The 22,515-nt window shown below is 39.9% G+C and overlaps 2 protein-coding genes across 12 annotated transcripts; one reads left to right on the top strand and one right to left on the bottom strand.

The window, feature by feature from the left end:
* The first annotated feature begins 2,293 nt into the window (after window positions 1-2,293).
* LOC103708348 (protein SUPPRESSOR OF PHYA-105 1-like) lies at window positions 2,294-16,374 on the top strand. Of its 9 annotated transcripts, none has more exons than XR_015969065.2 (9): window positions 2,294-2,549; window positions 3,338-4,993; window positions 6,536-6,693; window positions 9,087-9,930; window positions 11,975-12,122; window positions 13,337-13,483; window positions 13,894-14,211; window positions 14,324-14,383; window positions 15,206-16,218. XR_015969065.2 is itself a non-coding variant. In XM_026805127.4 (8 exons), exons 2-8 carry the CDS (start codon window positions 3,374-3,376, stop codon window positions 15,395-15,397), a joined length of 3,339 nt encoding a protein of 1,112 aa, XP_026660928.4. In that variant the 5' UTR covers window positions 2,294-2,549; window positions 3,338-3,373; the 3' UTR covers window positions 15,398-16,374. The 9 variants fall into 9 exon arrangements, 5 of the variants coding, with proteins under 5 accessions (XP_026660928.4, XP_017698615.4, XP_008791455.4 ...); XR_015969063.2 differs by having other exon boundaries at window positions 2,390-2,683; XR_015969066.2 differs by having other exon boundaries at window positions 2,529-2,757.
* Window positions 16,375-16,943: 569 nt separating this feature from the next.
* LOC103708349 (uncharacterized) lies at window positions 16,944-21,384 on the bottom strand. 3 transcript variants are annotated; one of them, XM_008793236.6, is made up of 3 exons: window positions 21,078-21,384; window positions 18,467-20,417; window positions 16,944-17,567 (listed from the first exon to the last, which is right to left on the bottom strand). In XM_008793236.6, exons 2-3 carry the CDS (start codon window positions 20,361-20,363, stop codon window positions 17,431-17,433), a joined length of 2,034 nt encoding a protein of 677 aa, XP_008791458.1. In that variant the 5' UTR covers window positions 20,364-20,417; window positions 21,078-21,384; the 3' UTR covers window positions 16,944-17,430. The 3 variants fall into 3 exon arrangements, with proteins under 3 accessions (XP_008791458.1, XP_088561102.1, XP_088561103.1); XM_088704976.2 differs by having other exon boundaries at window positions 18,467-20,481; window positions 21,078-21,311; XM_088704977.2 differs by having other exon boundaries at window positions 17,346-17,562; window positions 21,078-21,220.
* Window positions 21,385-22,515: the final 1,131 nt, after the last annotated feature.

Below are 22,515 nucleotides of genomic sequence, written 5' to 3'. Positions count from 1 at the left end.
GAGCTATATATATTCTCTTTTTATGTCCTCTCTCTCTCTCTCTCTCTCTCGGTAGAAAATGTCTTAGCATTTGAACTCATGTGGACCTAAAACGGATTAAATTTACCCTAGCATATTTGCTATTCCATATGAAGGAACAAAAAATTATGCTAGGTCCAACGGACCAACAGCGAAACCGAACCATCTAATATATTTTTTTTCCGAATTTTTTCTCGCCGCACAAGTATTGCACGTGCAGCTAAAAGCCTCCTAAATCCCTTCTCTCTCCGCCATTATGATGTCCTGCACGTGTCCTCCCTGTCGGCCCCGCAACGTCCGATCGACAACGTGAACTCCGAACCCTGCCGGAGGACGTGGCGCGTCCTTGGCCGTTCACCCCCCCCCCGTCGCGCCCTCGTGGCCCCACCAACCCACGTGACGTCGCCCCTCTCCCCGCCTCCCGCGCGCGTGCGGTTCTCCCTTCTCCTTGGGCCCACGCGTCCGCCTCCAGGAGGAGGGATGGGGTTCTCATCGGGCCTCTTGGGCCGATGTCTTGGCCCGATGAGAACCCCATCCCTCACCTCTCAAGCAGGAACCACCCTTTTCCACCAGTCAAAACCTGGATCTCGAAAAAAGAGCCCGTGGGAGAGCCAAATTTTGCCGACGTGGCACTAAGAAATTGGACGGTACCGTGCATCTCAATGTATTTGTTGTACTTTCCTCGGTACAATGTATTTGCTGTACTTCTGAGAAGCGGAGGTTCACCTATCAAAAAAAAAAAACGGAGGTTTCATGGTGCTCCATGGCCGGTGAGGTCCCCGAAATAGGAAAGCTCACGGACTCTCGGTACGGGAGTACGGGCCCCACTTTTATGTCGACCGTTGATTTCTGCGGATGTGGTAATATTCTGATGCACCGCCGGGAACACTCACGGGTCGATATGCCATCTTGTGGATACATGATTCCGTGGTGGTTCGGCACTTAAATTAATCCATAAAACTTAGCGTGCTAACGGATCATTAGGACGCCAGCCAGACCTGTAGTTAACCTGCATTATGTTTTCATGACGATGTCCCATATAACTGAAAATAATTTGATTGCACTTTGATGGAGTTGATTGGACTCAATTCATAAAGCGATTAAGTCAAATTTGAGCCCATATCTCATATTTAAAAACCATTTGGGTGAGATCTCGAGATCAACCTAAACCAACACACTTTTTATAGATTGCAATTAGAGGGTTGCTAAGAAGATGCACTCGACTTGGCTTTCCAACTAGTGACAGTTGATCGAGAGAGATTTGTATCAATTAATTGGATGGTTGCTGAGGAGAGGTGCTAAGCTTGACCATCCAACTAGTTATAGTTGATTAGGAGAGATTTTTACCTTTAATCGAAGGAGTGGAAGGAGAATTTCTTATAATTGGCTTTCAATTTAGAGATAATTTTGAAGTTTAGGGGAAGGTTGTATACACACGCATATGGACTTGAATGGAACTAAACAGACACCACATATGTTAGCTCAAAATACAGGGTTCAACCGCTTAAGAACATAAACCGGACCATATTAAGTGAGCTAGCGAGGGGTGGCAATCGGGTCGGGTCGGGTCATAAACGGGTCGGGTCACATGCAGGTCGGATCAGAAAATTATAAACCTGAACTTGATATGTTTATTAAACAGGTTAAAAATTACAACCTGAACCTGTCATGTTTAATAAACAGGTAACTCAACTTGATCTGTTTAACCTGTTTAATAAATAGGTAACCTGTTTGCCCAACTCGACCCAACCTGTTTAACCTGTTTGCCCAACCCGACCCGTTTAACCTATTTAGACATGTTTAACCTGCCCAACCCAACCTGTTTAACCTGCCTAACTCGACCTGTTTAGACATGTTTAGACCCGTTTAGACCTGTTTAACCCGTTTAACCTATTTAGATCAGTTTAATCTGCCCAACAATTAAACGGATTAAACGGTTTAAACGAGCCAGACATCTAAAATCTGTATTCGACCCAATTAATAAACGGGTTAAATGGGTCGACCTGTTTACGACCCAAACCCGTTTAGGCCAAATCCAAACCTGTTTATGGCAGGTCGAATACAAATCGAATTGATGGGTCGGATCATATGTTGCCATCTCTAGAGCTAGCGCCCTAGGATCAGGCTGCAAGAGCTCATTTTTTAACTGCAAACAGACGGTTATTAGGGAGTCGGAGATGGTTGGCCAGGGGAGCTCCACGTCACCAGCTCCAGCCTAATTTATTAAAAAAAACTCGTGGCTATTTTATTCCCCTCGCTCCGTTCCTTGGAGCTCGAGGGGCCGAGAAAGTGGAACGCCCCTCAACCAGAAACTAGTTAAATATAAAGAAAATATATATTTTATTTCGTAGATACGCACAAATCTAAGGATGCGGTGGAACAGAACGATTGAACCTTAAATGAATTATTATGTTATTCGAAAAGACACGATAAGATGTTTCCTATTCGCGACGCGGAGAGATTGCTTCATCCGAAAAGCGTCAAGAGAGGAGAGAGAAAGAAGAAAGAGAGAAGAGGGAGATCTTTTCGAGGCAAGTCCTTTAACAGCCTCCATCCTTTCCACTTATGGAAATTTTAGGGTTCCTCGGTGCGTTTTTTTGGCTCCATTATTTTGATTAATCTACGGTACGGAGTGGGCGTTCGGGGCACAGTTCAATCTCTTAAGGTTCGAAATGATTTCGGATTTTCCGGTTTCTTGCGTGAATTTTCGCTCGTTTCATTTCGGCCTGGAAAATTAGGGTTCGTATTTGTTTCTTTTTTTTTCTTGATCCATTCGTCTTATCGGTTTTTCTTTATCTTAATCTGGCTTTCCTTTTTGTTCATTCTAATTCTGTATGATTGTATTCTTATTTTTTGTTAATAAAGTGCATGGATTCGTGAAGCTTGGATTTGTCGCGATTAGATGACTGGTTGGACAGTGGAATTGGTAATCCAATGCTCCGGTTAGTGGCATTTGAGTAAAGGAGTCTAAGAATTTGCTGGTGCTTAAAAGATCTCTCCTTCTTTCCTGGTTTCTCTGCGGCATTGGATTTAACTGTGTTTTATGCGGAGTTTTCTAAGAAATGTTGGCCTTTTGATGTTGTTCTTGCTATTGTTCCTTTTGTTTTTTTTAAAAAAACATGTTTTGGTTTGTCTAATTCACGCTCCGTAAACTCTAGGAACAGATTGTATATTTGATTTTTTTTTGGTTGTTCGATTTGCCTATCGATTTATAACAGCATAATGAATTGTTGAAGTCCTTTCTATCTTTATTGGTTAGCTACATACGTATTAGGGTTTTTGCCGTTCATGCAATATGTACTGATAAAAAGTGGTGCAGGGTTGCGGACGGAGCTGTGGATTTGAGTTGTAATTCATGCAACTATGGATTCTTTTGAGATTGTTTTTAGCCCATCTGGCTCCTGAAGTTTGCTCGTCTTATTCTGTTCAAGTGATCCATTTGAACCGTATGGAAGGGAATGCTGAAGTGAATGAGACTATAGAGAGCTCAACAGAGGTTACTCACCTCAAAAGGAAAGAGAATGATCAGCCACCGCAGCAACCAGATAGCCACAATGCCTTGGAAACAGCTGCTCCGGTTGTCTTTCAAGAAGCTGATTGGCCTGAAAATTTCTCTCTGCTGCGTTCACCTGGGATGTTTCTGGAAACTATAGCAGGAAAGAAAATAAGTTACAATACAGCTTCACAATCTGGGTCTGAGCCACTTTTTGCAAGCCCTCGCTCTTCAAATGATCCTGGAGTTATGGTGGAAGAGCTGACTCTGAAGAACTACAAGAGTCCTAGCCTGTCTATTGGTGGCAGCTCTAGTAGTGGAGAAAGACCACCTGTCAGGAAAGGCCTATGGCAGAACTTTACAAGGCTTGCAGATGGACTGAGAGATGTGGCACCGAAAGAATCAATGACAATGGCCCATCAGGAGGATACAGGGAAAGTCTTTCTGCCCCCACCTGGGGTTCAGAGACCTCCGCCTTGCATAAATTTGGACCCAAATCATTCCAAGGTCTCTGAGCATTTGGCTGCAAATGATGACTGCGTGATCTCAAGCAATGCCCCGACAAGATCGCCTAGCTGGATCCGAACTAAGGTCCTACCTGCATCAGGGTTTCCACAATTTTTGATCAAAAATACCTTGAAGGGTAAGGGGGTTGCATATAGACCTCAAGGAACTCATGATGCCCCTGGCATGGTGATCCGAAGTCAAAATATCGAAAGGCCTAATGCCAGTTTTGAGATAGTTTCTAATTTATCCCATAGACCCAGTGCAAAAGCAGATGGCATGACACCTTTTTGTGGCGGCGGTGGTGGGGTTTCAGATTCCCATTACGACGGAATTAGCTTGAGGGAATGGCTTAACCTGAAGCGCCAAAAGATAAACAAGACTGAGAGGCTGCATATTTTTAAGCAGATTCTGGAGCTTGTAGATATCTCCCACTCTCAAGGGCTTGCTTTACATCATTTACGGCCATCATATTTCATAATACTGCCTTCAAATCAAGTTAAATATGTTGGCTCTTTTATCCCCCAAGGTCAGATGAAGCAGTTGTCAGGCTCAGTAAATCAAGATTTTTTTCCTTTGGGGCATCACTTGAAAAGGAAAAGGTACATGGAACAGGGTAAAGAGGCCTGTGAAATTTTGATGCTAAAGCATCAGCAACGTAGTGAGCACCATAGTACCGGTACTCAGCATCATATTTATCCTCCCAGGGTTGGCTTGAAAGGGGAAGGTCAAGGTGGAGAAATTGATATTCATATTTCCAGTGCAAGAAATTCTGGGTATGATTTAATAAGATTTACAGAACCATATGACGCTTGTAACATATCCAACAGTCCAAGCATATCTAGTTCCAGCACCCAGCAGTCGATATCCGAATTTTTTAAGCTGGAGCAGAGGTGGTATGCTAGTCCAGAGGAGCCAAATGAGAGTATATGCCATTTCTCCTCGAACATCTACAGTCTTGGGGTTCTTCTTTTTGAGGTGCGAAAAAGGTTTACTATGTGGCAAATCCTTTGATATATTTTGATAAAGTATGCACCCACCAATTTTTTAGCTATATTCTGAATTATCATGTGATGGATTTTTTGAGAGTATTCTTAATTATAGATGCATGCAGTCCATAGAATACAACATGTTTACATTATTATTCTGGTCTTTTGATCCATTTAGAATGTGGTTACTTGTTTGTTGTTTTATTTTCTTTGTATTTGGATTTGTATGTTGCAATTTGCTCCTTTCAAATGAATGGAGTTGGTTTGCATTAGGGGAAAGCATTAGAAGATGAGGAAGAAAAAAATAAGAATGGCTATTAAAAACAAATGTGATTCTTTTGTATGGAATGAGACCATAATATCAATTGGTTCGCTCCCAACGAGTGTGTGATCGCCATCAAAATTAGGTCATACACAAATGTATATGCATTTTCAACATATTGTGTGCCTCTGCATAGCTCGTATTACCATTTTCATTGCCTAGCCTTGTTTGGTATGGATTCAGTACTTTTCTTGGTACAGACAACCTGTTATTCAGAAATTCCTGAGGCCATTTTTTTTAATGGCGAAGACTCATGATGCATGTGGGTCTGGAATCAAATTTGTTCTTTATCAGCTGCAATGGTTAATACGCCTGAAAACCAAAATTCAAGTGTTTGGAGATTTCCAATCTATGCCTCAAGGCTGCATTTATATGGCTAATAGTTAACTAGGGGGTACATAGATTAAACCATCAGCAACCACTCCCTGATTAGATAACCATTGATTAGAATGATCCACTATTTGGTTGCATTCCGAGGGTTAGTGGGATATGTTATGGAAAAAATGACAAACTAAGAGGAGAGAGAGGGAGCCACGCTAGCTAAATCTTTCTCACTCTCCCTCATGAAATAAGGTAACCGGCTTAGGCTGCTTTTTTGGGCTTGAACTGGTTAAGTTTAACATTGCCATTTTGGGCTCTTGTTTGGCTGGGTAAAATGCTAACCCATCCTTAAGCTTCTCATAACTAGCATCTGAATAGTGTCTAAATAGTTACAAAATGGACAGTGAAGAGGTAAAATACAAGGATTTCCATTTCTATTACAAGGTTTAGAAGTATCGAGACACTATGGTTCATGTGTTGTAAGATGTTTAGATCAAATTCAGCTATGTGAATCTCTAATTAAACAACCTATCATGCATTTTTGGCATCTCAACTTTATAGTTGCCATTCATTTTGTTGACATTCGATGTATAGGTAAAATAACTTCCGAAACGTAGGAATTGGGCTCAATCTGCAAATTCAACTCTCTCCCTCCCCCCCTCCCTACCCTCTCTCTATCCCTCCCCCCTCCCTCCCTCTCTCTGTGTGCTTGTGTGCGATTCTGTGTGTAAACTTGTACACAAAAAACATTGTGTATCTTTTATCAAGTATCCTAGGTATTCCAAACATGCACATACATGTAAAACATTGTTCAATAGGTAGCCTTTTTACCTAGCAGATGACGTAAATGTTAATACTTAATATGATATTCTTTTTCTTTCTCTTCAGCTCTTTTGCTATTTTGCATCATGGGAAGTGCATTCTGCTGCTATGTCAGATCTCTGCCATCGGATTCTTCCTCCAAATTTTCTATCAGAAAGTCCTAAGGAGGCTAGTTTTTGTCTTTGGTTACTACATCCAGAACCTTCTTCTCGTCCAAAGTCAAGGTATATATTGATAGACTTGATTGCATGTACAATTTATACATTGTGACTATACTCATGTGCCTGTGCATGCTGTGTATCAACGTATGCATTTCTAATGAAAAACTCTGGAAAAACCTTTCCCATGAACTCTTTCATCTTAATAATCATGACCTTTATTATGCTTCTCTTTTTCATTTTGGCAGAGATTTACTAAAAGGCTGCAAGAAAATAGTTTTCTATTTGCCTTTTCTAGTATTTTGTTGCTGCAATAGTCATGCCTAAGAATTTGAGGCTCACAAGCATAATAAACTTTTATAGATTGTTAAGTAAAATGAACTCTCCAGGTTGACTTAGATTTTATTCCAGGTTGTTATTGAAGAAAAGGAAATGGTCTTTTTGCAGCCTAGGCTTGTGAAAACAGAAGCAAATACACATCTCATTTCTTTAAATCATGGGAGTTAATCTAGTCCAGTGGAAAAGTAAGAAGAGGAAAAAGGTCCCATATGTGAAAGGCGAAAGTTGAAACTACAACATTATACCATAACATGATAATATCCAGAGCCCAACTTGTTGCATCCGCTTGAGTTTCACTTTGTGGCTCCATATCCACAGAATGCAAATGCACAACCATCTTAAATTCTAGTTTTTTATTTTAAGTATTTTTAATGCAGTTAATTTTCCACCTTTAGCAAAGGCCATTACATTTTCATGTTTGGTGATCAGTTTTTTTTTAACAAGCAATCATGATGATTGTTTTCTTGATTTCTACCAAATTCTCTGTTACCACTAAACCCATTTAATTAAAATTGATGGTCACATGAAGATAGTTTGGCTTTTAAGTAAAGGACTTGAGATATTTCTCGCACAATACTGAACTCCACATGATGCCCAAGGTGATGCGGTTAGCACTGAAGATTCTTTCCTAGATATAGCCTAAAGGATGTTAGATCCTTAAGTATAGGAACCCATTTTGGCACGGACATACTCCATTCAAGATGAGCTGATTTTTGCTCTAGTCATAGATGCCATATGAACATCAAGATAATGAGCTGCCAGAGATTTACGCTTTAGTTAGGAAAGGATGAGAGAGCCTTGAGTTTCAAGAGTGCACTGGTAGAGAAAGGAAATACCAAGGTACATTATAGACTTGGAATTCTGATGGTAGGTGACCATTGCAAGCGACGATAGAAGAAAAGTGATCCACCATGGTGCCATTTGTAAGAACATTGTCTTTGATCATTAGCTGGTGTAATGCAAGAGCCTTTGACTGTTCAATCAGGTCCCAAGCAATAGAAGAAATCTACATATGGGAGGAGGATGAATTGAAAGTTTATAAGTTGTAACAGTTAACCAATAACTGACAGAAAAAGTGACAATACACTAGCTAGAGGACAGCACACCTATGTATCCAACATTTTGCTCACTTCCCATTCCATCAAATCCTCTAGTCTTAGGACAGCAAGCCACAATTTGCAACCTTTCTGAAACATGTTCAACAAGGCACTCTGTGAACCCACATATATTTCCATCCCTTAGAAGCGGTAATTGCTAGACTATGGTGTCAAGTCCATTACCAAGCTGAACCTGTTAGTGCTCTTTTAATCCACTTAATTCAGGTACACACTTTTGGCTTCTATGATTCAATCAAAACATGATTTAAGAGGTGAATCTGGCGTGTGAACAGTGCATTGGGCTAAGCTAACTTATGGACAAGGAGTACATATGAAAGTTGTTTTTGCTAAAAGCTTAGGAGAAGCAATGTACACAACACATTAGAACGGTATGGTATTTCTCGGTGGCAAATGCATGGCCCTTAGTGCAATGGCACAACACATTTAGTACGGTATGGTATTTCTTGGTGGCAAATGCATAGTCCTTAGTATTTTGAAAATTGCCTATTCCAGGCAATGCTCTTTACCAATCAATAGGAGTAAATAATTACATATATCTATGCCACCACATGGAAAAATAATCCTGCCTGTAATAACTTCAAAGTTGTTTGCTTTGTATACAAGGTCCAAACTTCAAAGAAGGCCTTCCTTGGTTTGTCTCTTTTAAATGTAATTTTTTCCCCTTAAGCATGTGATGGTTCTAGTACAATAAGAATGCCATTTCAAATCCTTCCGCAAGGATTTGGCATCATAATATGCGGTAACCTTATTTTCTTATTTGAATTTCTTATTCTACCTTGAGATCATTCTTCAAAAAAAAATATATATGACCAGCTCTTGATTTTTAATTACATATATAGATATGTATATATGTATGTCAATACATATGTACATGTGTGTGTTTATTTAGTGTTTGCTGGTAGGATTTTTTTTCCCTTTTCATAATTTGAGGTGTCATTTTAATCTGAATTTTACCCTAAAGCCATCCTCTGATAATTGGTGATTCTCTTTCTCCTTGTCCAGGGATGTGCTGCTACATGATTTAATATCTGAAGGTAGAGATTTGTCATCCTTAGATCGCTCATCAGCAGTTATTGATGAGGAGGATGCAGAAGCAGATTTGTTATTACATTTCCTCTTATCTTTGAAAGAACAAAAAGAGAAGCGGGCTGCCAAGTTAGTAGCAGATCTTGGATGTTTAAAAGCAGATGTTGAAGAGGTTGAGAGAAGACACTCATCAAGAGCCAATTTTGTTTCTAGTGGCAAAAATCTGCAACCTAACTTCAGTGATATCTCAGAGATGTACCCTTGCAAAGAACCTGTACAGGCGGAAGATATTTCTAGGATGTCCAGGTCAAGTATTTATCAGGAGAGGTTGATGAGGAATATAGATCACCTTGAAAATGCATATTTTTCCATGAGATCCAGAGTTGAGATATCAGAAACTAATGCTCCAACACGTTCAGATATTGATATTCTGAAGTTTCGTGATAAATGTTATGGAGTTGAGAATGATACTGACATGTGGACAGAATCAACTGACTGTCTTGGAGCCTTTTTTGATGGTTTATGCAAGTATGCTCGATATAGTAAATTTGAAGTTCGTGGAAGTTTGAAGAATGTGGATATCCTTAACTCTGCAAATGTTATTTGTTCATTGAGTTTTGACCAGGATGAAGACTACCTTGCTGCTGCTGGAGTGTCAAAGAAAATTAAGATTTTTGAGTTTAATGCTCTTTTAAACAACAATGTTGATATTCATTACCCTTTAATTGAGATGTCAAGTCGATCCAAGCTCAGCTGTGTCTGTTGGAATAATTATATTAAGAACTATTTGGCTTCAACAGACTATGAAGGTGTAGTTCAGGTCTGTATTGCTCATATGATTGTTTACTAAACTTTACTCTTATAACTCTAATCATTATTGTGGTACATAGCTTCAATTTCCATCCTAAATTTATATATATGATCTATGTCCTCATAATTATAACATCATCTTTTTTCTTGTTAGCCAACTTTCTTGATATGAATATATGGATCAAGGTTTGCTGTACTAGCCCGAATCGGGCCTACGGGACATACCATACCATACCAGTTCGGTACTAGTATCCAGTTTGGGTGGCGTACCGACACTTCGTATGCTGAAAAAATTTCATACCGTACTATACCGATACTGTGCTAGTGTGGCATTGGTACGAGGTTCGGTACCGTAGCGACAAATTTTAATATAGATAATGTTGAGAGTTTTGTTAGAATTATCTTGGTTATCCGAAGATGAAGAGTAAATTTTTGTTGTTTAGACAGAGGCTCATGATTTGCTGTGCATGAAATTGTGTTGTTTTATAGAAGTCTCAATGTTATTTGGTTGCATTCACTATTTATTAGTTGGCATATTTGTGAAGAATTTGATTGCTTAAAGCTTGACTTTTGCTAAAGGTGTTATAAGTGTCAGACCATGGAATGCGGAATCATCCCGAACCGTCCGGTTCGGAGCGTACCGAGTCGTGCCGGCGGCGGACCGGGATGATTCTGGCATTCAAAACGGTAAACCGGCAGGTGGGGTGACAGGGAGAGGAAAAAAGAGAAAAAGAGAGAGAGAAAGAGAAGGGGAGGAAGGAAAAGAGAGAGGAAGGGCCGCTGGAGGGGCCTTGAAGGGTCGGAGCATGGGCTTTGCCCTCTAGACCTCTATTTCGAACGAAACAGGGGTCCATCGGGGCCCTTTTTTATTTTAAAAATTTTAAGTAAAGTCGGCAAGGGGTTTGCCGACTTCTCTTAAAATTTGGGTGCTTTTTTTATTTTAAAAATTTTAAGCGTAGTCAGCAAACCCATTGCCAACTTCACTTAAAATTTATAAAATAAAAAATGGAGCCCCAATGTACCTCTATTTCGAATGAAATAGGGATCTGGAGGGCGAAGCCCTTGCTCTAGCCCTTTGGAGCCCCTTCGGAGGCCTTCGGCAGCCCTCCCTCCCTCTCCCTCTCTCTTCCCCCCCCCCCCCCCCCTCGTTTGCTCTCTCCCATTCTCCCCCTCCCCCTCCCCCTCCCCCTCCCTTGCCATTTCTGTTGTGCCGATACGGGCCCAACATGGAATGGCACGGAGGCATACCGAATTGTGCCGCTGGCCGACCAGTATGGGCTCCAAACTCCAATACCGACACATCAGATCTTGTGTTAAACCATATCTGAAAAGCATAGATTAAGTTAAATTGGAGATTCATTTCTGCAACCTTAATCATCAGTTGTGGTCCCTAATATCTGGGTCAGCTTTATGACACCTCATTTCCCAAGTATGCCTATTGAGAGCTATCTTTGATGTTACTGCAAGCTTAAACTTCATTATGAATCCTGAAGATCTAAAGCTGATCAGACTTCCAAATGTCGTATGCGTTGTCTTTTGCTGCAGCATTGTGTAGCACTTGCTGTGATCAAACAATACTTGTTCGGATGTATCAATTTATCTTTTCAGACTTAGTGCTGGTGATATTAGTTGAGCTGATGATATGCTCATTTTGAGTAGTTCACATATGCTCCTAGAACTATTAATATGTACTTCATGAAAACTTAAGATATTAATAGAGTCTGCTGGGTTATGGTCTTATCAATATATCCAAATTATCTCAGCATTAATCTTGCACCCCCTCTCTTTGTGATATCATGGCTGGATCTCCACCAAAATTGGAACTCCTCTACTTCTATTATACATTTATTAGAGGTTCATAAGATTAAAAACAGAATGGAAATGCACAGTTTTATTTTGAAGAGGGTTAGTAAGCTATGTTGCGTAGTAATTTGTATCAGTGTTGTACATGAACGTTTTCAGTGTTAATGTATCATTCCATTTCTTAATAGCTGATATTCTTGAATTTTGAGATGAACATATTGAAACATATATAAGGTAATTTGTCTACACAGGCCCTTGGTATGCTGTCACTTGCATTCGACATCAATCTATCTGGGCATGGCTGTTAGTTCTGTCCAGTTAGAGTCAGTGAAAATTGAAAGAATCTGGATTCCTCAAGATTGAACCGCACAGCTGATATTTTCCTTTCTCCAGATCCCTGTATATTCTTCTTCACTTCTCTTTTCCTGTTTTTCATGGTCACTCACTTTTTTGAAGTTTTTACACATTAGGATCCAATCCAGATTGGCGATGCAAACAAAGATTTCAAATTTGTTTGGGCATAAAAGATTCCAGTTCCATTCCTGTGTCTTTGTGTGTATAAATAGTTAACAATGGTCGAAGAAAATTATTGTTAGTTGAAACCTGGGCATACCGTTGAAAGTTTATTGTTCATTTGTACAAGAAAGATAACCAATGAGAGATGGTTTGCAAACAGAAGTGATGGTTGTGTGACCCAAGAATCCAGGAGCTGGTGACACACGGCATGCCAGCCAGTGACCATCATAACATGTGCCGTCATCTGCCATGCTGAAACAAAAAAAAAGGACCTAATAGCCCATTTTCAATTAAAACAAAGAGTGACATGATTGGTGTTTTGCTGAATGCTGGTGCTAGCCTGGCATGGGCTGGCGCTTGCAACTCTGGTTTTTCATCAATGTTCAGACTTCAGAACCTCGTATGATTTGAATATGAGGAAAGCTGCAATAGTTTTGACTACTTGTTCGGTTTGTGCCTTGGAGGTTTGCTGACTCATCTACTAAAATCATGTCTAAATCCCTCTTTTCCCAGTAATTTTCCATTTCTAATTTATATAACCAATGCAGCAGATCTCCCAACATATCAACTAGTGTTCCAAGCTGCTTCCTTGAAATTTGGCACCATTTGTTAGAGGATTGATGTCAGGCTGAGAGTTGCTTACAGAAAAGTTTGTAAGGCAATGAATCATAATTTGATTCCTGAATTTAATTCTCTATGGTGGCAAGCCTTGTAGACAGTGTTAAGAGGTGACTTTGTTCTAAAACTTAATTCAGCTTCTATTTGTAATTTAAATGTTCATAACTCTTTTTCGATGAGGGGTGTCATTTCAGGTCATAAAACATTATTGTGTTTTGTTTGTTCTCTATATGCTCCATAGCTCAGGCTAGTCCTAAAACATATAAGATTTCAGATAAACTATAGCTTGTTTTCTCTTTTCTTTTTCTTGTTCCCAAAGGTGACTTTTATTCTGATCCACCATTTCTTGTTTTTTAGTTATAAATTCAGCGTATATTGACATTGAATTGAGTCTCTTCCATCAAACTCTTCTTGCTCTTCTTCTTTGACTAGGTTTTCTTGCAAGGTTATGTAATTTGATTGGCATGGATGGCATGCAGTTGTGGGATGCAAGCACCGGTCAAGGATTTGCACAGTTCATAGAGCATCAAAAACGAGCTTGGTCCATCAATTTCTCACAAGTGGATCCAACTAAGCTTGCCAGCGGAAGCGATGACTGTTCTGTGAAACTTTGGAGCATTAATGAGGCATGTTTTCTGAATCAAATCACATCCAAGAACTGGATAAATTTCAGGGATACTTTAAAAGTTTCTCTCATTTAGGGTAAACTCTTCTGAAACTAAAATGTAAATAACATGGACTCCTGAAGAGTGCCTTTGATATTGCAGAAATTTACCAATTTTGACATCTATTTGACATCTTGCACTTGCCAATGCTGTTATGACACCAGTTGTCCTGTCAATTTAATAATAAGGTGCATAGATCACACTTGGAAGATATATTGAGTTAGTAAACAAGCGAGGGCGAACAAATGCTATGTGGTGGTACTTCAGTCATAAAATGACCTCGTTTTTGTGCTTCATAAGTTTAGTTTAATCATTCATGACTTTCATGGTTGTTCCTTGATGCCAACCAATGTTGTTTCTGTGAATGGCAGAAAAATTGCATTGACACGATCAGGAATGTGGCCAATGTATGCTGTGTCCAGTTCTCACCACACTCCTCCCATTTGTTGGCTTTTGGTTCTGCTGATTACAAGATATATTGTTACGATCTACGCAATACTAGAATCCCCTGGTGTACTCTGGCTGGACATGGAAAGGCAGTCAGCTATGTGAAATTCCTAGACTCAGAAACACTTGTTTCCGCATCAACTGACAGCTCCCTTAAGCTTTGGGATCTTAATAGAACCAATGCTAGCGGGTTGTCGAGTGGTGCTTGCACTCTGACCTTAAGTGGTCATACCAATGAGAAGGTTTGCAGCTTTCTTGATAGTTTCCATTTTTAACTGTCTAAGATTTATGCTTGTTTTATAAGTTATAACTATTAGAGGTCTAACTGACAGTTGTTATTTATGGTTCCTGCAGAACTTTGTAGGTTTATCTGTTTGTGATGGATATATAGCATGTGGTTCAGAAACAAATGAAGTAAGTTTATTTGCAATTTTAAAATGTCTGAAATTTGAACTAAAGCTATTACCCTTTTTGTTTAGCTCTCTTTGGCTCATTAAATATGTAGCTTCTGAATGGCACCACAATTTTTCATCCACTTCTTGTTGTTTGTTAGATATAGTTATGATTTAAATGGTTAGACCTATGTACGATCAACCATCAAATCAATTCTTTTAGTGATACCCAGGAAGTTCTAAGACACATGACTTTAGATCTTGGAGATGATGTTTTATATGCAGCAGCTTGCTTGTCTCTCTAGCTAGATGACTTGGCGGATATAGATGTATCTTATTTTGGAAAATGTCTTGTATAAATGTTTGGCTTTTCATAAACTCCATATCTGTAAGCTAATCCTGTATGATAAATTTAGTTGACTCAAGCATATTCCATGCCAATTCACATTCTCAAAACATTAAATTTATCAACCAGCAACTGCTCTAAAAAATCTTGTGATCTTATTATCCTATTTCCTATAGGAGAGAGATGCGTACCACAGGACAAATCTTGCCCTACAAAAAAATTTCCTTGCAAGAACCTGATTTGCTTGTCATGGTACTTTGTGCACGTCCACAACTGGTTATGTTTATTGTCACTTTAACTGTAGCAGCATTATATCATGCACAGGCTGATGGATGTTTTCCCAGGGCAATCCAGACAAGATTAGAGACTTAAATAGAAACAAATATCTGTTTTGGTCATCCGGCCATGAGATTGATCCCACACCACTGGTTACACATGTTTTAAAATGGCTAAAATAAATGAGCTCTTTCTAAATTGCTGCATTGGATTTCTTTCCAGGTTTATGCTTACTATAAAACTTTTTCCATGCCAATAACTTCGCACGAGTTTGGCTCCATTGATCCAATGACAGGGCAAGAGACAAGTGATGATAATGGACAGTTTGTCTCAAGCGTCTGCTGGAGAGGCAAGTCAAATATGGTTGTTGCTGCAAACTCCAGTGGTAGCATAAAGGTCTTGCAGATGGTTTGAGAGAAGAATCTCTTGGTAATCTTAAGGAGACAGACCGCCACTGGAACTATCCAGTGATCTGCCAATCCCAAAGACTGGTGATCGTTAGTTTGATAATTGGAATCATCCAGATTAGCCTCAAATCTTAAAAGTCCTTCACTTTGCAGTGCCATTCTGGTTCAGAATCAGATATCTAAGGTCTACGGGTAAAAGAAGATATGGTGAATTGTGCAGGTCTGCGTCTGTCTGGTGGTATTAATCACTGAGTGCCTGTTAAGAGTTGCTCCAGATTCTCTGAGCTTTTGTAGCCCTATGTTTGTTCTTCATTGGGAAAATGGATTCGATCCGACAGCCTGGTGTTTACTTGTATCCAGTGTAAACCAAGCCATGGAATGGAATTCTCTCTCTCTTTGTTGACTAGAGAGTTAGCTTTTTCTTGACATTGCAAGGAGAAGAAATGCTAAACAGAAGATCGTATGCCAAGAATAGAAAAAAATAGGCTGACCTATTCAAAGATGTACCCAACAGGATGGTATGTGAATCAGAGTTCAGTGTTTGCTTGAATGATGAGAATGTGGCAGACATCAGGACATTTACTGGACTAGGATTTGAAACAGGATGTGTATACAGGAATTTTGTAGAGGCTTTCAGGGTTGTATATCATTAATGTAAACAGTATGATACCAAAGAAAATATGCAATTAGTTTTTAGCAGTTGTTGTTTAGGGGCGCATTCTACCATTTTCAAGTGGAGGAGGTGAATCAAACAACATTTTGCCGTCCAGAGGGAATATATATACAATGTGAACTGTCACACAAAAATAACCATTCTTTATTTAAAAATGAGATTTGATGTAAATTCAATTGAAATTAGACCATTGTAACTTTTATTTGCGTAGGATGCTTTTTGTATGTAACAAAAAAAAGAGAGGAAAATCAGATATGTATGGATGAAAGCTTTCTAAAGACAAATTATGATGGTGATAAAAGTTCAGGAAATCCAACAGATGTTATATCGGAATTTTCTGTTTGAATATAATCTTTAAGTGCGTGCATCATGATATGCTGTTCTCTTCCACCGCTTACATTGTCCTTTTTCAGGAAAATATCATGACAAGCAGATACCTCCGGAAAGACATCTATTTATTGTTACACTTGATGCAAGCTTTCTAGAGAGAGATGATTTAAAAGAATATAATAAGAATCCCAAAAACATTATATTAGAATATTCTTTTGGAATGTAATTTTTTTGAGCTGTATGATATTATAATCTCTTTGAGCTGAAAAAAACCCTGTATCACAAATCATTTCTGTTAGTTCAACAAAAAAAAGAGAGAGATTTCGAAATTCAAAACCTCCAGATGAAGCTTGTGCGTGCTGAGCTGCATTGTATTATAGAATACATTTGAGAGACTTTGTTGCTTATTTGTGTACTTTGGTGAAGTGCTTCAGTCGATGTCCCAGCAAACTGGACATGAATCTTCAGTTCAAGCAGCCAAATATCTCGTTTTAGGAATTTATCACACTTTACACTTTTGCTTTATCATAAGTATCTGAAGCAACTGACCTAGGAGGAAAACGTAGTCCGGTATGATCAAGAATACATGTTTGTACGATAGAAGGAATCAGTCTATAGAGAATGTTCTGACACTACAATGAAGAATTAAAAAGCTGCTAAATAGAAATGAGACTCAAAAAGACATGTAGCTGTTTTGGTTTTCTTGGTTTCCAACAGGGAGATTTCACACTCAGGATTGTGCAGAATTAAAACTTGTGCACCACTCCGTTAGTGCGGGTATGGAGCGGCATTTGTGACACGAGGCTATGAAAAATTTGCATTACAAAATGCTGCATCATGACATTGCTTATCATCTGTGCCTCATGGACTGCAACTGGGTTTTGAACAATGAGTTATGCTCCACAAGAAGGAGCTCAGTAAACAGGATCTGCACATGCACTTGGTGTGCTGCTGTCTACGACTACCCCATTCCAGTCTTTCTTTGAAGCATAATGAGCTTTTGATCAAGGTATGGGTTTTAAGACCTGTGCTATTTCTCAATCTGAGACATGGCCAGACATCCTTCGCCTTCGGCTCATTGCGACTGTAGGCAGCTGGCTCTCAGAGTTCATCCGCAAACTGCGCCCACAATTTTGCTGCGGTGGTTTCAATGTTCTCCCTTTTTGATGCTGTCCTGAATAGTTCAAAAAGTAAAACAAGCAAGTTTGGTTCAGAACCGAATCACTTCAAGTTCGGAGCAAGTATAACAGAATAGTCTTTTTTCCTTCAGCTATGAGATCACAATATCAAATAATTGCTTATGAAATTGTTAGAGAGTGAAAAGAGATGGATATCATAGCAAGTAATCAAAAGGGGACCTAAAGCAAGTAATATGATACTTGGTGCCAAAGATATAAACAATCAAAAGTGAGAGAGTTTCTAAACAGTAAGGTTTCCCTTTCAGCAAAATACAAGTTTGTGCATTTTGGCTTTGCTGTTCATATATCCAACAGCAAAAGGAATTGACAAGTATTTGATCTTCTACAAAAGAACCTGCTTAAAAAATAAGATTTGATAAATCTCTTGCATTAATTCCTTGTTTGGCTTCGAATAGACAAATGCTAAAGGTTTCAATCGAAGTTAGATTTTAAAGACAATTAGTTGTTAGAAAATTGTTTAAATTTGACATTGGGTGCATGGCTAATGTTTATGTATCGTGTATTATGTATAAAAAGAGATGATAATTTGCATGGCCCAGTCTGCCCTCATGATTCGGTTAATTGAAACAGCTCCATGAATTAGTCCACATCTGCTCAATACTTCTACATATGATGTTGGTGGAGATGAGGTGAGCCTTAGTCCCTAAGGTTGGTCCCCTACACCATAATGTAAGAAAAACATATCTGAATTGCACTACGAATGACTGACTCATTTATAGCACCTAAAAGACTGTCATTCCACCAATTTCAGAACATCAGAACCTACATTACAAGGCCAGTTATTAAGACAAGCAACAAATATAGAGCTAAACTGGCAAAGAATCGGTTGGCGAAAAGAGTGTCACATAGAAGCAACAGAAGATTATAGGTTTACCTGTTTGCTTGATGGCCTTGCCATTAACTTTCCTCGCTGATGTTTTCTTGTTAGAGTCAGGAGTTACCTGAGGTAACGACCTCACCGAAACCATATTGGTGGACAACACATGTTCTGTGAGAACTGTACCAAATGCATTCTCATCTCCACAAATTGATGCTTCCTCACTTCCCGACTCTGAACTTTTATCCTTGACATTAGCACTAGTTTTCTCCCTGTCTACAACCCTGTAAGCATACATCTGAAAAGGAATTTCGGAGACCTGGATGGTTTCTTTTCTTGCCCAGTTTGTGAATCTCTTAGAGAGACTCGTGTCAATATCAAAGTAATCCACTGGAGGTACCACCACTGAATCAGGCTGGCCATGATCAGGATTCAAGATTAGAAATCGCTTGACATAACGGAGCACTCTACAAAGAGAAGAGAAGCTTGGCCGCTGGGAGGGATCGGCATGCCAGCATCTTTTTGTTAGGTTGGTGAGATACTTCGGAGATTGAAATGGAAACAATGGCCTCTCACCAGCCCTTATGTTCTTGCTCATCTTATCCCCCTGAAGGTGATTGTCTTCGAAGGGAACTTTTCCTGTCAGCACCTCGAAGCATATCATGGCAAAGCTATAAACATCTGCTTTCTCTGTGTACTTACTACCACCAGCATCCCCCGACTGCTCCTGCTCTAAGAGAACCTCTGGGGCATACCAGATACATGAATTCATGGCAGCTGCTTGGTTTCCTGAAGCCTTTGAGTTCTTCAAAGGTGACAGCCCAAAGCCAGCAATCTTTACATGCAAATAGCCATCAGGAGAAGAATTCCTTGCCCTGACCAAGACATTGGAGAGGTTCAAGTCCCCATGATATATCTTCCTTGAATGGAGATACTCCATTCCTCTTGCAATCTGAAGCATTATGTCCACTGCCACCAGCAGAGGGAAGGGGATTCTTCTCCTCGAGCTACAAATCTCTTTGATATGACTGGAGAGATCCTTGCTCATGAGATCTGTAACCAGAAAAGCCTCCTTCTTCTCTTCATCATAGAATGAATACATATAATGCATCACGTTCGGGTGATTGATCGACGATAGCAGAGAGATTTCATTCATCAGTGGCTCAATCTCTCCAATGACATGCTTCACAGCAAAGCTCTCCCCCATCCACTGGACTTCCTTGTAGTTGCTCGACCCGAATCGCCTTTTCACTTGGTAGTCCTGTGATCCCACAAGGATCGAAGCTGCGAAAAGCTTCCCTTTGGGACCCATCAGTAGCTCTGCAAGCCGATTCTCTTGCTTTGCCATCGGTCTCGACCCTGCACTTCTCTTCTCTGCTATCATTTCAGATAAAATCCACCTATCCTCCTTCCAAGCGCCGTCCATCCTACTGCAAACGTCTTGTGAAACTAGGTATAATTTACCAAACTTGTGCTGAAAGAGCTTCGGTTCCACCCACTCTTTCTCATACTTCTTTGAGAACACAATCCTCTTCTGATGGATCTCTTCTTGATCGCACCCCGTCATTTCTCCGACATTCTCGATCGCCTCTAGCACGACAGGGATGCACCACAGAAGGTTGTGGAGATGGAATTCGACGCAGTCTGTGCTCTGACTGAGGGCAATGGCTTTCCCCCACCAGTCCTTTGGCTCGAGGCACTGCTTGATGTACTGCTCCCCCTCCCGGAAGATGCGGTGGAGCTCCTTGAAGGGTTGCTCGAGGCCCTTCCACTTAGTGAGCTTCTCCTCGAATTTCAGGTGGTGTCGGATCTCGTCGGCGATCCCCTCGAAGGCGGCGTTGAAAGCGTCCACCAGCAGGCAGCACTGGCGCTGGTTCATGCGAATCTCCTCCCGGAACACCATCAGAGCCTTGAGGCTCCCCAGAACTTCTCCAATCTGCCGAAACTGCTCCATCCCCAGTCACCAAAGAAATTTTTTCTTCTTTCTTCTGCTGGAATATCTCGGTCGCTAACCAGAGATCGACAAGATAGAGGCATCGAGACATCAGATTGTCTGAACAGATTATTATGACCTTATGATCAAACAAAATGACACAAAACAATTTCAGAAATATGTTTTCTTTTTTGTTGCCAATCTTGAATTTTTTATGAAGAAACCCATAGCATCAAGAATCGCCCATAGGAAATTCTCTTTATTTTTCTCTCTCTTTGGTTGGTAAGGGAGGTAGAAACCACCAATAGAAAATTCACAAAGAGATACGATCAAGAAAAGTATATTTTTGCAGAGAAGAAAGATTCCAATGGAGAACATTGATGAAGATTATTGGCCTCAAACCAACATAAGGTTTCTTCTTTTTTTTTTCTTAATCAAAACTAGAAACAACCTTATGCTAACCTTTTGCCTTTGTATCCAAAATCAGACAGAGATGAATATTTCAAGCACAAATTTCCTCCAAATTTCATTGGAACCAAAATCTAAGTTTTAGCCTTCGATCAGCCTGATTCGATCAATAACCCCAAGAATCAAAAATCCAGAGTTGTTCGGTGAAACAATTTTTTCAAGCAATATCAAAAAAAAAAAAAAGCCTTCAACGGTTCAAGAAATTAAAAGACCTTGTAGGAATCATACCAACATGCATCCAAGAAACATATGAAATAATATACTTACCGGATTCTCACGATTCCGCGACCAACTCGTGGTTGAAGTCGAGAAATGGATTCAAGAGTGATCGCAAAAGCTAGGGTTTTTGATGCGGCGAGGTCGATTTAGAAAGATCCAAGGAGATGGAGCGGCGTTTCCAAAGAGATGAGAAGGGGCCTGATTTGGAAATTAGTGAAGAAGCGAATCGTGGTCGATGGATACGATTCACTCCACCTGACCGCTTTCTTTAGGAATTGGGACGAGGTGGGAGAGGGAGGAAGAGGAAGAAGAGGACTTCTGGGTGTCATTTGGACCTGCGGTTAGAGAAGTCTTCAAGGACGCATTTCCGCGTATTTTAATTTAATAATGGTATAATAATCATAATTATTGGAATAATTTAATCGCGATTAATACTGGGAGAGTAACGGGGTTGCCGCGAACTTTTTTAAATTACAGGTTAGCCTTCGTGCCAACTACTAACCGCCTCCAACGGATACCCGGTCATACCTTCCGCCTTTCCACGAAATTTTTTAGTCCAATCACAAACCAATAAGCATGAAAACACATCTATTACCTTCCATCCTTTCTATTTTTTTCTATCCATCATGATTGGACTCATTCACCACTGAGCCGATCGACCTGATCCAATCAATAATTTTTTCTTTCCATCATCATCTTACCTATCAAAACATAAAAATACGAGTAAAAAGACAAAAATATTTAGAAATAAATAAATAATATGAAAATATTACTATATATATATAATCTAATTATAAGAGGAATGTAGTTATGATATCTTAGGCCAAAAATTCTAGCATTGGTATTTGCAAATTATTTTAAAAAGATCATATTTTAAAAATGCTTTGAAGGTAGAATTAGTCACAACTTTCTCGTGTATAGCTTGATTGCTAATAAAAGGTTACAAGTAGGAGTATAATTATGGAGAGATTGGTCGAATTCTCCTTAACTCTGGAGTGGTTTTTTTCTATTTTTTATTATTTAAAAAATCTTAAAATTCTTGCAATCGCTGCGCGCCACGTGTCCCGCGTTGAATAGTTCAGCTCGTCGTGCGTCCGAGTTCGTTGCCGGGTAACCAACCCACCCGCCAACGAAGACGCAATGGCATGTTTGGTAATGTTCTCTCAATATAAGGCCATTCTTGGGGGACTGGGGACACTAGCGTGCCCCGCGGGAGAGGGTTGGTTATCACAAATCCGAAACGTGGCAGGCGATCAGTGGTCTCGACGATGCGCGCAATTTGCTAGCGTGTGCCACGCTCGTCGACAGATCATCATACGACCAATTGATCGCTCTAATTGTCGTCAAGGGCTCCATGTTGGGTTATGCGTTATGACATGAGCATGATGATAAATTCTGACCTCAAGTCCATTGGATGTTGGAACTTTGTCGTTTTCTTGCTTACAAGGCTACCATTCTTATCGCTAGTTGTTGGATTAGGTGCATC

Source organism: Phoenix dactylifera, chromosome 9, assembly GCF_051530095.1.
Source record: "Phoenix dactylifera cultivar Ajwa chromosome 9, Ajwa_hap1_PhDact_Kaust_v1.1, whole genome shotgun sequence".
Taxonomy (NCBI): domain Eukaryota; kingdom Viridiplantae; phylum Streptophyta; class Magnoliopsida; order Arecales; family Arecaceae; genus Phoenix; species Phoenix dactylifera.
Note: the sequence above shows the minus strand (reverse complement) of the source record. Positions and strands in the feature narration are given on the sequence as shown.

What these genes read in the sequence shown, in the direction of transcription:
- LOC103708349 (XM_008793236.6), bottom strand. Translation starts at nt 20,363, where the DNA reads ATGGAGCAGTTTCGGCAGATTGGAGAAGTTCTGGGGAGCCTCAAGGCT. An exon ending in CAAGGCCATCAAGCAAACAG is followed by an intron (nt 17,568 to 18,466) that starts GTAAACCTATAA and finishes TGAACTATTCAG; the next exon opens with GACAGCATCAAAAAGGGAGA.
- LOC103708348 (XM_026805127.4), top strand. Translation starts at nt 3,374, where the DNA reads ATGCAACTATGGATTCTTTTGAGATTGTTTTTAGCCCATCTGGCTCCT. An exon ending in ACTATGAAGGTGTAGTTCAG is followed by an intron (nt 9,931 to 13,336) that starts GTCTGTATTGCT and finishes GATGGCATGCAG; the next exon opens with TTGTGGGATGCAAGCACCGG. An exon ending in GTGGTCATACCAATGAGAAG is followed by an intron (nt 14,212 to 14,323) that starts GTTTGCAGCTTT and finishes TGGTTCCTGCAG; the next exon opens with AACTTTGTAGGTTTATCTGT.